General features: G+C 50.0%; 1 protein-coding gene across 13 annotated transcripts in view; it reads right to left on the reverse strand.

Annotated features, from left to right (window-relative positions):
• Positions 1 to 368: 368 nt before the first annotated feature.
• The window catches only part of FOXN3 (forkhead box N3), a 443834-nt gene continuing 430128 nt past the window's right edge, over positions 369 to 14074 (reverse strand). For all 13 annotated transcript variants that reach the window (XM_055538862.1, XM_055538871.1, XM_055538859.1 and 10 more), the window contains one exon: positions 369 to 7031. In XM_055538862.1, the coding sequence (XP_055394837.1) occupies positions 6503 to 7031 (529 nt within the window). In that variant the 3' untranslated portion in view covers positions 369 to 6502. The remainder of the gene's footprint in view (positions 7032 to 14074) is intronic.

Consider the following 14074-nt stretch of genomic DNA (forward strand, 5'->3'; position numbering starts at 1 on the left):
CACGTATGAGAACAGGCTGGGCTTCCCAGGTGGCGGTGGCGAAGAACCCGCCTGCCAATTCAGAAGCAGTGGGCTTGACCCCCGGGTCGGGAAGAGCATCTGGAGTAGAAAACGGCAGCCCACTTCAGTATTCCCGCCTGGAAAATTCCATGGACAGAAGAGCCCGGTGGGCTACAGTCCATGGGGTTGTGAGCATGACTGGGCGAGAGTGAGCACAACGCGAAAGGCCCGGCCACGTGCCGCGGAGGCTCTAGCGCCGAGCCGGGAAAAGAACGGCACACACAGCCCGGCGCAGGCGCAAAGTACAGACGGCTTTACTGCTGAGCGTGCGCTTCCGGAGACGCAGGGCACACAATGCTACGCGGCGCTTTCTTCAATTGATGCAACTCAGTCATTTTTATTGCAACTGGAAGACAATACATCACAGAAACCTTATGGTAGGTCTGGGGGGAAAGTGTTATTTACAATAAATGATGAAATAGTTTGTCTTTGGCAATATGATTACATACGAAGGATGCGAAATGCAAGTATGGATGCCTCCAAAGCAACGCCATCGGGTCCCTCAAGGTGGGCGGGCTGTGCCTGCTGCCACTCTTCCTCTAGGCAACACAAACGCGACTGAACGTCACTTTCTCCGCTACGGGTCTCCCTTTCTGTTCATGATATTGGCAGTTTCATACAGAAAAAAACAACGACGAAAATTGGCTTTTGAAAACTTATTACTCTAAGTGAATACACTTGGCCATGGAGGTCTATTGGCCAGAGGTCAGACGACCCCGAGTATTGAGAGTAAACCTCTTGTCTTCTGATTGCTTTATCACTGTTATTTATTTTTCTGTAAAACAAAAACAGAACTCAGAAATGTTACAGAATCAGAGTATAAAAACATGTACACGTGTATAATGCTTCCCAGACACACACGGATACTTGCTTCCTCCACATTGTCACCATGGCAGTGTCAGTAGTGAGTGTGAACCACAGCGGCTGCTGAATCAGCTGTGTCGATGGCTCGACACACACACTCGAGCAATGCTGCACGTTTAAATAACTGAACTTGTGCTGAGAGTTTCATCTAACAAAAGGGAGGGGCTGGGAACTCAGGCCACAGTCATGAAAGGGTGAAAGACAGTTTCTAGGTTTGCTAGATACACCATATCGAAGTCTTTGCGAATCCAATATGGAATATTAATTCCTTGCAAAAAGTAGGGAAGGCTGTTCTCAACGGTTGCAAAGGAAGTGGAAAACACTGCTGTATCTATTCCAAATAAATAGTCTTGATTTCAGCGCTAACAAAACGAACAGGAAGGGTACTTGTGAGCACGGTCACAGTTAAGTCAGAAGTGATCTTTCACCCAGGTCTGATTTCAAAAGTAGGACAGACAGCAGAACGCAGCACCATAGACACATTGGTTTCGGCCGTGAAAAGATGGATCGTTTAAAACATCGGATTTTCCTTCCTTAATTTTTGGTCAGTGACACTATAGCACTTGTTTGCTGAGCTGTGGAAGAATTGTAAGTTCACACACATTATTCATGATAAAGCAACGGAGTCTGTGCTTAATTCAAGAATAACCAGTAGGGGGCAGAGAGAGCGGTTGGCTACCATCACCGGCACTCTCTCCAAGGAAGGGGGGTTGGCAGATGGGTTCACAAAGGCAGGTGGGTCTACACAGAACACTGAACGCCCTGCGGACATCCTCACGGGGCTCCAGGGACGGGAACACCACACAACGGATATACTTTGATTTACACATTCCAACGAAGAAAAAAAAAGACACCATTCCAACTTTGTAACTGTGTTAACTGCAATATAAACCAAAGTCCCGAGTTTTGGCAGGTAACTAAAAAGAGGGTTATCACTTAGGTTATATAGCAAAAGTGTTGATGTATATTATATATAGTAGTATAAATAATAAAAAAGTATTATTTAAATTAGATCACAGTGCTGCGTTATGTGCATAACAGTGTTTGATATAGTATTCGAGCTGGGACCTACGACACGAAGGATTGAGCTGTCAACACTGGTTAAGTCACAATCAAGAGGGGACACGGAGTTCAGATGTGTTCTTTTGGTGGCAAAAAAAAAAAAAAAAAAAAAATCCTGAAGATGAAAGAAAAATACTCCTCTACAGAAATATAAAAAAGAAAATGGCAACATCTGGGCAGCTGTGATCCACCAGAAAGAAACGAGTCCCAACCTGAATCAAGTTTAAAGGGAAAGAGAAGTCACATTGAGTTGAATCCAATTCCCATGTGGAAAACCCTCCCATGCAGGTCACTTGTACAGATTCTGATTCCTTCTCTGAGAGCTCTTGGATGAGAGGCTGGAGGCCCACACGTGTGGAGTGCGGGGCAGGGGTCACTGAGATGGGGGGCTGGTAGCATTTGGGCCCCAGGACTGAGCTGGACAAAGGCCATCTGGAAGGTCTTCACCCTACAAAGCCCACAGCCCGAAGCTGGCCCCCAGGGTGAGACGTGGTATTCACGACCGCGCCCAGCCAGAGCCAGACACCCTGTGCCTCTCCCAGGGAAAAAAACCCAGCTCTTGGGAGAAGCCTCCCACACAGTCCTTCTGAAAAACGCAGCCCCAAGACTAAAATCTGCCACAGCTGTTTTGGCCAGGGTTTTCTCCAAGCATCGTCTGGATGTGGGGTAGGTTCACTTTAGTTTCAGACAGACAATTTGACCAAAGAACTCTTGAACACATGTGTGTGTGTATATATATATATACTGCTTAGAGAGGGGGGAGGGAAATAGGAGCTTAGGGTGTATCATAAGGCTGGGAAAATCGATGATGCAGACGCTTTCCACAAAGTACTAGGTAAAGATAAGAGACAAGTGTAGTAGCAGAAAAATAGCTTTCTGTGTGCACAGCATTTAAGAAGAAAGAGCAGAGTCCCCGTCTCTTAAATGTGTCCTGGGACCGACAAGTAAATACGGATGTCACGGTGCGGACGAGTTCACGGCTGTTTCCCAAAAGCATCTTCAAATATTGCTATAGTTCCCCACTGACCCCCCACCCCCCGCCCCACGTGAGTATGTGAGATACTGGAATGACACACGAAAACGCCGTTTCTCCCAGCAGGAGAAACCAAAGCAAAAACACCACACCCCTGGAACGGTGCTCAGGCGATTTTTGTCAAGACTAAATGAGCACACAGGGTAGTTTGGAAGCTAAAAGAACACCTGATGTTTGGGAAGAAATTCCAAGACTAGAGTGAATTACACTTGAGCAAAATATTCTTTCACAAATAGGCTTGTGCTTAAATTCTCTACTGCTCTTGGAGGAGGGGGTGACAGAGGGTGTCTTCTGCCCCCGGGCTTGGCAAGGACATGGACAACCTCATTCCGCAATGAAGTCACTATGAACGGCCACAGACACATTGATACTTTTTTTTTTTCTCAACAATCGAAATACAAAGTTAAACACAATTGAGCCATTGTTTTGGTTATGCATAATGTGTATGCCTCCAAAAACAGAAGAAAAATAGAAAAAAGTACCCTCACTAAAGTTTCCCCTAGGTCTCCCAGCAGCTCCTGTGTTAGGGACTGCAGGAGACGCAGGAAATAACACTTAGAAAGCTGCCCGATGAGGTATTTATGCAAAAAGAGTGGTTCTGGAGTTAAGAACACACTTTTATAAGATATTTCTCTATTTCTCAAAGAGATCAGAAAAGTAAATCACACACATTGCATTTTATTATTTTCTAAAAGAGGCCTTTGCTCCTTTAGAAAAAAGGAAATGAGGGGAGACAGCCCACCGGTGGGGGTCGCCATCGGAAGAAACCCCCGCCAGAAAACAGCCCTGGATGTTTGTCTCTGCCTTTCGGGAGGGAAGTCTGGATTTGACATGGGAGGGCTGGGTGGCTGAGGGGGGCTTGGTGAGGGGACACCACCAAGTGCCGCCCGGATCCCGCAGCTGCGGATGGCTTTTGGGGTGTCAGACGTTGGTCTGGGGAGACGGAGGGTCCGGAGCGCTTCGAAAAGACATCCTTACCCGCATCTCTCCACGCCCAGCGCAAGTGCGCTGGGTGCACTCAGGTTCAGTAATGAGTCTGACCTGCGCAGGGCTGTAGATCTTTTTTTCAGCTCATCAGCAGCCCAGAGGAAGAGGACGCACGGGTTAACTTCTCCCGCCGTCCCGGCCGCTGGAGCTGCGGGCCGTGCCCGGGGCGGGCGGAGGGCTCCGCAACGGCCCACCCCGGCCTGTTTCAAAAAGTGAAGATCACCCCAGTCCCCTGCTTCTCCCTCACCGTCTATCTTGAGAGCAGGTGTTTTTACGCTTTAAAATCCCCTTCCGTGTGGGCGGAAGATCACCCTCTTTCAGAGGTTCCTCTGATCTCCCTAACTCCTTTCTTTCAGGCAAAGGTAACAGGAGCTTCTTCCGGGCTGCGCGCCCTCACCTGGTGGTCTGATCGCCGCGCCCACAACCTGGGTGCGCTTCGCTCCAGGTGGGCTCGAGCACCCGGGCGGTAGGGACGCTGTGACCGGCGTCGGGGGGACGTCTGGGGGCTGGGCCTTCCCAGGCCCGCGGCACTCTCTCCGTCACGGGTACCCTAATTCACACCCTCATCCGATAAGGCCCAGTCGTGTGTTTCCCCTTCTCCTGGCGAATTTGCATAATCATTCACTGCCTTTTTCCCCTAGAAACCAAATCTCGGTCCTGGTTTTCTCAAGTCAGTGTCCCTTAATTCTCTTGATTCTATCATACACACTCACGACTCAGTTTGCCCTCAGATTATTGCGTCATGGTAAACACGCACAGACAGAGAGAAAGGACACACTTTCCAACAGAGAATCAGAGGGGCCGGGGGCTGAAGTGCAGACAAGGCAATCCAGGGCGCCGCCACCCAGGCCCTACCAGAACATGAAGAGATTTTTGTATTGCAGAGTAAGCTCCCCAACAGTCAGAATTTGTCCCTGAAGAAGGTTAAACCTTAAACACCTGCTTCAAAAAACCAAAACAAAATAATCGGAAAAAAGGAAAAGGGAAAAACAAAACAAAACAAAAAAAAAACCACAAAAAAAATTAAAGGAAAGGAAAAAAAAAAAAAGGAAAAAAGAAGAAAACCAAAAGAACCTCTAAGCCTAAGGGCTTAAAAATTAGAGGCATAGCCTTTTCTCTATTTTCTATATTTATATGAAAATAATTCATGCTTCATGCTAAATACATTATTTACCTTACAAGAACTTTGTTATTTTTGAATAAAAAAAAGTTTGTGTTTTTGTGATTTTTTTTTTCTTTTTCTTTTTTCAAAGGAATTCCATGCATTGTGGATCAGAAATTTCTGCTGGCTACACGGCTGAATGTGGAAATCATTTTGATTTTTGTAAAGATGAATACTGACTGACGTTAATTGCAAACTCCATTTTGAGGGCAGTATAGGAGTTTTGTGTGTTTTTTGCCATGTTTTACTTTAGTTTGTCCATCAGTGTGCCTTTCATCTTTTAAAAATACACCACAATACTAATGGCAGGTCCGCAGCTTTTTGTTTTCACTTGGATCAAATGATTTTGACAGAAAAAGTTTTGTACCATTATTTCCTTAACAGCTATGGTAATTTCTTGGAACTTGATTTTCACTTGGGCAGTTAAGAAGACAGCTTGTTTTTTGCATCAGTTTTTTTTTTTTTTCCCCTCTTCCGTGTGTGTGGTGTCTATGTGTGTGCACAGGAGCATATGAGCAGGACCAACCTTTAGGCTTATGGCTTGTGTAACCTGCTTTTCATTTAATACAGAACAGAATCCAATGATCAGCAACATCATTAAAAACTGACCCAGTTTCTTCTCATGAGTCACTGAGACCCGGTGAAGAAGAGCGGTCCAGTGTTCGCCTGCGGAGATGCTACTGGGCTTCGTGGTTAAGAAGCACAGACGACTGGTGACCGCCCTGTTCCCACCTCACGTTGCATGCGTGGAGCCACGCCAAGGCTTCTCCTGGCATCATCTGATGCCCCAGCGCCACGAGCCTGGGTCTGCTCCTAGGGGGACCAGGGGTCCTTCCGTCTCCTCAGTTGCCTTAGGTGGGCTCACTCACTGACCCCAGCTGGGCGCACACCCTGACCCCTTAAACCTAAAGGCTGGGCCTGATCGATGGTGGCCTTGCACACGTGCCTTAGCGCTGGGTGCGTGTCCCGCGGCATTCCCGCTGCGTCCCTGTGGATTCAGCCGCGGGATTCTGAGACAAGCTGGAGGAAGCAATGGTCATTTTGGCTTTTTCGGTTTTGTCTTCAGGTAATGAAAAGCTTTTGTAAAACAGCTGAGTATCAATATGAGTTCTATGGCTTCAATCTCCTTTAAACATAAAAATTTTAAGGGTCCAAAACCAAGGGGGGGGGGGCAAATTAAAAAAAAAGAAAGGAAAGAAAAGAAAGAAAACCAAACCAAAGGAAAAAGAAAAAAAAATAATAAATTGCTGATATTGCCACAAATCATTAGAAATCTCCTGACATGCTGAAACCAAATGGCCGTAAGTTCAAAACAAATCAGTGACTTGTTTTTGTTAATTTTTCGCGGTTTCCTTTTGCTCCTTCTGCCCCTTTGCCGTCCGATTGGTGATGTTGTTCAGGCAGGACCGGATGCCCGCCAGGTGCAGGAGCGAGCCCGCTGCCTCCTTCATCTCCTCGTCGTCGCTCTCGGGGGGCTTCTCCGTGCGTCTCTTTTTGAGGGGCAGCGTGTCGCTGGGCACCTTCCGCGCCTTGGCCGCGGGCGGCCGCTTCTTGTGCGCGGGGCCGCCGTCGCCCGGGGCCTCCCGGGGGCCGCGCGGCCGGCCGTCCTCCTCCGGCTCGCTGTGGCTCTCGCGGCTGGGGCAGCTGCCCTCGCTGCCCTCCGGGCCCCCCTTGGCGGCGACCTCGTCGGGCTCGTCAGCCGAGGAGGACGAGGCGCAGTCGCTGGCGGGCGAGGCGCTGCGGGCGGCGGCGGCGGCCTTGGCGCTGCTGTAGGTGTGGTCCTCCTTGGGGTCCCCGCTGACCACCGGGGAGCCGCACGCCGGCTCGCTCTCAGTCCGCAGGCGGCAGCCGGGGAGGCCGTTCCTGCAGGGCGGGGACGAGAGAGGACACTGTTAAACCCCCTGGAGCAGCCCCCCGGCAGCCCCCCGAGCTCTCGGAGCAGATGCAGGGACACCCGGCCAGCGGTCTGCCAACAGGAGCCTCTGCCCTGAGGCTGAGGCCCGAAATCCCTGCTGACCTCCCGCCGTGGACACGGTGACTCCATTCGTGCGGCTGAGGCGTCAAAGCAACGCTCTCTTGCTGTGACGGCAGTGGAAGCACAATCTCTCCTGTTAAACCGTAAGAAACAAGCTGTGCTGGGTTTCACGTGCCCGCCAGTGCGCGGCGGAGACACCACGGGGCGACGCTGGCTGGGTCCTTCCGAGGAAAAAAGCCTGCTCTCCTCTAAGACAGCGCCCGGAGTCTTTGTGAGCAGGCTAAACCTGGTGTTCAGGGAAAAAGGCGCCTGCCCTGGGTGACAGCTCCCCGCTGCCACGGCCCCTCCCTCATCCACGCACGCCGCCCCTCATGTGATGCGCGGCCTTGGGGTGGGGGTCCCCGGGGAAGACAGCCCAGGCGGCATGAGACACAGACACTCACAAGGGTGCTCACAGATGATCAGAGAAGCAAGTCATGGTTACACAGACGCAGCACAAGCCGCCCTCCACTAAACGGACCACCTGCCAGGCGCCTTGCTGTATCTGCAGCGAAGATCGCATTCAACTCTATAAAGTGGTTTTGTTAGCATCCTTATTCTATAGATGCTAGAGGTGAGGTCTGGGCAAGTTTGGTGATTTACTTAAAGCCACACAGCTCATCAGAAGAGCAGGGATGGGAAGCGAAGCCTGACTTTTGAGCTCTCAGCTACACCACCAGACCGACTCTTGCTCTTTTCTCATTTGCCCTGTAACCAGATCACCTGTGTATTCCCACCAGAACCCAAGAGGACTGTCACACCTCCGAGTATGTTGTCATGCCCGTATGTCCGAGCATGGGATGGACCTCCCTTGTGCTTTCTTTTTGGCAAAAAGGACACAGTATCTGCACCCTGTGCCCCACCCTGCTTCACGGGGCTGTGGAATGTGGGTGATGCCGGCTGCTGTCTGGACCAGCGAGGACCGTGATGCGCCCGTGGGGTTCGGCCACACGCTGTGTGGACAGCTGTGGATCCTGTCTGCCTGGTGCACGGCAGGGGCCGGCAGTGAGGCGATCGGGGAGGAACACTCACGGAGGGAGGTCACCTACAGCTGCAGGGGGCAGAGAGAGGGCACGGAGGCCTGTGGGGGACACGGTGTCTGGCTGTGGGTGTGGGGCTGGGGGCTCTGGGCGGGGTGGGGGGAACTTTCTGCTGCACCACGTTGGCCCCCTTTCCCACTGGCTTGCCCACCAATGGAAACATTTCTGTACATCTTGGGATCGTGGGTACACCTGTCCCAGCTGCCCCAACTGTCAGCACCCCGAACTCCCTCCATGGCCAGCACTTCCCACCATCATCACGGACTGTGTGATGGTTTCTGTGAGAGGGTCAGCCCCACAAGGCAGGGCCCGGCCCCTGCGATGTCCTCAGGGCCTAGCTTGGTGCCAGGCAGGGAGGGGACCCCCGCGGGAGACAGAGCCAGCGCCGGAGCAGGCGGTCTGGGGAGTGTCCATCAGCGTGCCGGAGCAGGTGGGATTGCACAGCAGAGAGCAGGTGGTCTGGGGGGCCTTCCCGGACACTCCCTGAGAAGGTGGCCCCGGGGAAGGGCAGTGCGGCGCTGTGGAGGGAGAGGATTCTGGGAGCAAGAGAGTCAAGAAAAAGGCAAGCAGTGCAAAAGACGAACTCTCCGTGAGTCCAGGCGAGAGGCATACGTGCTGCTCCCTGTGCTTCTCCTCCTCCTTTCCCACAGGCTAACCCTTCTTTTAAGTAAAAAGTCTGGGGTGTCAGGTAGAGACAGGGAGAAACACACCAGAAAGCAAGCAGGTGCTGCCTTTCACTTCCGTCCATACAAGAGCGGGGGTTCTGAACCTGAGAGCTTCTTTCTCTCTCCTTCTTTCAAGGACATAAACAAGCCTAAGCCATAATGGAAAAGAATATCAAAAAGAAGACTGTGTGTATATATATATATATATATATATATATATATATATATATATATATATATATGTTTGTATAGGGCTTCCCAGGTGGCTCAGTGGTAAAGAATATGCCTGCCATGCAGGGGACCCAGGTTTGATCCCTGGTTCAGGAAGATTCTCTGGAGAAGGAAATAGCAACCCACTCCAGTATTCTGGCCTGGAGAATCCCATGGATGGAGGAGCCTGGTGGGATACAGTCCATGGGGTCGCAAAGCTTTGGACAGGACTGAAGCAACTGAACACAGATATGTGTGTAAATGAATCCCTTTGCTATACAGCAGTAATCAACACCGGAGAAGGTGACGGCACCCCACTCCAGCACTCCTGCCTGGAGAATCCCACAGACGAGGGAGCCTGGTGGGCTACAGTCCATGGGGTCACAGAGAGTCGGGCACGACTGAGCAGCTTCACTTTCACTTTTCACTTTCATGCGCTGGAGAAGGAAATGGCAACCCACTCCAGTGTTCTTGCCTGGAGAATCCCAGGGACGGGGGAGCCTGCTGGGCTGCCGTCTATGGGGTCACACAGAGTCGGACATGACTGAAGCGACTTAGCAGCAGTAATTAACACAGCACTGTAAATCAAATATACTTTAAAAAAGAAAAAGATACATGCAAGCGCAAGAGCAGCGCACTGAGACCTTCTTAAAGGCATCACAGGAAGTGAAGGAAAAGAAACAAGCAAATCACTTCCCGAGCCTGTGAATTCGAGGTGGTGTGGGGCAGGGTCTCTGCTTCCACGGAAAACACTGCACTCCAAGCAGGGTCCCAAGATCCACGCACCGCAACCCCAGCCCCACTCCACCGCCTCACAGACAGCAGACAGAACAAACTCAGGGAACCCTGTGACTGGTTCAGGGCGACCCTGCTGGCCCTCAAAGATGGCCCAAACAGGAGACTGCAATGTGTCCCCGGCCTCCCCGGGAAGGAAGCTTCCTGTGACGGAGACAGGAAACCAGCACATTGACGATACCTCTGGATAAAAACGGGCACACAGAGAGAACTTCAGGGAGTTAGAGTTAAAATATAAATGCATCTTTCTCTCACGTGATACAGTTAGCTTTCTCTGAGATTTTACGACGGGCTCATACTCCATAAATTACACACACACTCAGCAGGAAGCGACAAGCTCCTTCAAATATTAATCACTGGAAGCAGCGCTGTTCATGGTGGGGGCAGGCCGGCTGCACTGACCGGTGTCAGACACCTCCTGCTGTAGGATCCGTCATCACAGGACGCCAGCTACTTTACAAAGAAACCAGGCAGGCTGAACGTATTACGCTGGAGGAGGAAGAACTTCCAACCGCCTCCTCAAATACCGTTCATCAAAATGAACATGGGGTATGTCTGAAGCGCCTGCCATTTTTAGCTTCGTTTTCTAAGGAACGATACTCACGACGATCCTGTTGGCATAAATTAAAGCCACCTGACTTCACTGGGACCCCACAGAACCATGTGTTACTCATCTCAAATAAAAACCTGGTATTAATCCTCTTGTCAAATCGGTGGGAAACACTCAACATGCAAGCTGAGAAATCACATTAGTTCAGGGTGAGAACGAGCACCCCTCGCCACCCACAGGCTCAGGGACGGTTTCTGGTCAGACGCGGCCGTTTCGCTGGTTCTGGGCGCGCTCACGGTTTGCTCCGTGGCCACAGCAGCTCCGCGCGCCGTCGCCGCCCCTCCCTCCTGTGTGCTAGGGTCCCCTCTGGAGCTGATGCTCTCAGCTGGAGGGGAGCGTGTGGGCCGAAGGCGTCCTTCTTAGGGGTTACTTGAGAGCTCCGGTCTTTTGCCAAGTGTGAAGAGAAGCAGGTGGGGTTAAGAGGATTATAGGAGCAGGGCTCGCTGTGCAGCGCTTTTGTCCAAGACGGACCACAGGTAGGAAGACACAGAGGACGAGAGCTGAGCAGACGCTTCCATTCCCAGCTGGTGGCAGAAAAGACATTTGGAAGGCTGTCTTCCAACTGCCATACAAAAGACCCCGGGGGAAGGACAGCGATATGTTTTTAGTCATTGCTGGGTTCCTTGGCAAATAAGGGGAATCCTGCAGATCCATGGAAATGCACACACACCAAAAGAGCTTCACACACACACAGACGAAAATCTTACAAAAAAAGACAAAATCTGAAAAGTGAGCGGCAGGCATGTAAGGAAGGCAGGGCTTTGTGGAGCAAATGCCGCCTCCAGCCCTGCGCCAGGAGCCCAAACCTGGGGGGAGGGCGCTGCAGGGGGAAGGACTCGGGCAGCTCCCAGGTTACTGTGACCCCTCAGGGGGTTAAAGCGCCCTCGGACGCATTGCTCTCCAGGCTCCCAGCACAAGTTCACAAAGCAAAACCTCTCCTGAAGACAGCAACCCATGCCAAGGCCATCAGGATGCCTGCATATCAGGCTGAATCATAGGAGCTCATAACCTAAAATCACCAAACAGCCCGCTGCTGCTGCCGCCAAGTCGCTTCAGTCGTGTCTGACTCTGTGCGACCCAATGGACTGCAGCCCACCAGGCTCCCCCGTCCCCGGGATTCTCCGGGCAAGAGTACTGGAGTGGGTTGCCATACACAGACCGCTAGGAAAGTATAAATGTAAAAACGCCATGTAAAACGTGGGACCCTTGAATGATGAGGCCTTCGGTGAGATCCTAGGGAATCGGCGGCAGACAGTGGGATAAAAGCCAGCCTGACCTCAGCTCCAGATGGAACTGCAGACAAGAAGAGCCTCCCTTGAGAGTTTTAAGCCACGAGTCTGAAGTCTTGTGGGTGTGAGGCCAGAATTCTACTGTGTGGACCAACAAACCCCAAGCTATATTCAGTTTAAAGTGCCCAATGGTGCCTACTAGAGGAAAACACAAACCCTTTTTGGAAGAACATACTTCAAACCCAGTCCACAAAGAACTCTCACAGATAAGACTTTAAAGAACACAGGTTCACAATTAAAAGAAAAAAAATAATTAAATACAAAAGAAATAAGCCACTGTATGAGAAAACAGAAAAAAAAAACCCCATAGAATCTGAACTGTAAAGTCTGAAAATACTGCAATAATTAGACAAAGAATATAACGTATGTACCAAAAAAACAAAAACTAAAGAGGGAATTGGCAAATATTAGAAACACTGGATTACTAAAACCAAGCAGACTTGGTTGATTTGGGGATGCCTCAAACAGAATTTCCAGAGCTGAAAAATATAATTCCTGAAATTAAAAAACTCAATGCAATTGAATTGTGGAAAACAAATAAAAAATTAAGTTAATTGAAAGACAGATCTAAAGACATTATAGGAAATGCAGCGGAGAGCGATAAAGAGATGGGAAACATGGAAGAGAGGCTGGGCAATGCAGAATACAACAAGAGCATCCAACCAAACGCAACTGGAGGTCCAGAATGAAGGAGAAATGCGGAAGCACCAATCCCACAGCAGGAAGTAGCTGAGAATTTCCTAGCTGTTACGAATGTTACCAATCTTAAGATTCAGAAAGCCAACAAGTCCCGAGGAGGATACAAAGAAATGCACACCTAGATAGACTAAGTCATCACAGACATCTCTCTCTCTCACTCACACACACACACACACACACACACACACACAAATAGAGGCTTAGAAGTACGAGAAAGGAGACACATCATCTAAGGAGGAGGGGTAGTTAAGATAAAACCAGTGACTCAGATGAGGTAGAACAGTAATGTCAAAACGAGAGAGAAAAAGTAACTGTCCAGCTACAATACTATCACCTGAGAACGGAGGCCCAGCGAGAGGCTGAAGGCAAAAGGAGAGGGTGGCAGAGGATGAGATGGTTTGACAGCATCACCGACTCCATGGACATGAACTCGAGCAAACCCCGGGGGACAGTGAAGGACAGGGAGGCCCTCTGTGCATCACTCAGTCCACGGGGGCTGCAGAGCCGGACATGACTTAGCAACTGAACAACAGCAAGAAAGAAGGCAAAATAAAAATATTTTCAGACAAAAAGTCAAGACTTTGATTAAAAGCAGATACTCAGTGATAGGACCTTCTTAAGAGCATTTTTCAGGAAAAAAAGAGAAAACAGACTTATGGTCAGCAAAGGGGGAAGGCTGGGACTAAATCCACATACGTCTATATGTAAAATAGAGACTCGACAAGGACCTCCTGTAGAGCACAGGGAACGCCACTCAGGACTCTGTGTTAATAACAGCCTACACGGGAAAAGAATGAAGCAGCACGGATGCGTGCGTGCGCTGGGTAACTGAATCATTGTGTTGCACACCGGAAACTAACACAATGCTGCAGATCCACCACGTACCAACATGAAATAGAAGTGGAATAAAAGCCAAAAGCAAGAAAGGTCTGAGACGCAAGAGAAAGAAAAATGCTAAGCAAAGGAAATGTACTCAAGTAGCAACCCTTGGTGGCACCAAGCTGTCCCCTGGTGTCTGGGGGGGTTTTGGCTCCAGGTCCCCACAGATATCAAAATCTCAAGTCCCTTTTACAAAATGGTACAGTATGTGCTTAGAACCTAGGCAGGTCCTGCAATGCATTTCAAATCACCCCAGGATCGCGTGTGGTGCCAAGTGCCACGTGCGGATGCGCGCCATGCCAACAACTGCCAGTGCATGGGGCAAGTAAGCCTTGATTTTTGGAACTTTCTGGAATTCTTTTTATTTCCTAATATTTTCTATCAGCAGTCGATTGAATCCATGGATGCAGAACCTATGGATATGGAGGGCCAACGATAATAACTGACTTAAAGAAACTGAAATATGAAATAGAGCTCAAGTCCCAGACAAATGCAGCGTGTTATTTGGGAGGTGGAGAGAACAGAAGTTGAAGCATCCCAGAGGCCTTGACTGAGCAGGAGGTTAACGATACTGATTAACTCTGTCCGTTTAAAAATATTCACGCTAGAAGTTCTAGGATCAACACTGAAAGAACAGAAAGTTCTACATAACTTATAAACCATTGCGGGGCGGGGGGAGGAATGACAAGTAGAAGAATCGTGGTC

Source organism: Bubalus kerabau, chromosome 10 (assembly GCF_029407905.1).
Source record: "Bubalus kerabau isolate K-KA32 ecotype Philippines breed swamp buffalo chromosome 10, PCC_UOA_SB_1v2, whole genome shotgun sequence".
Lineage (NCBI taxonomy): Eukaryota > Metazoa > Chordata > Mammalia > Artiodactyla > Bovidae > Bubalus > Bubalus kerabau.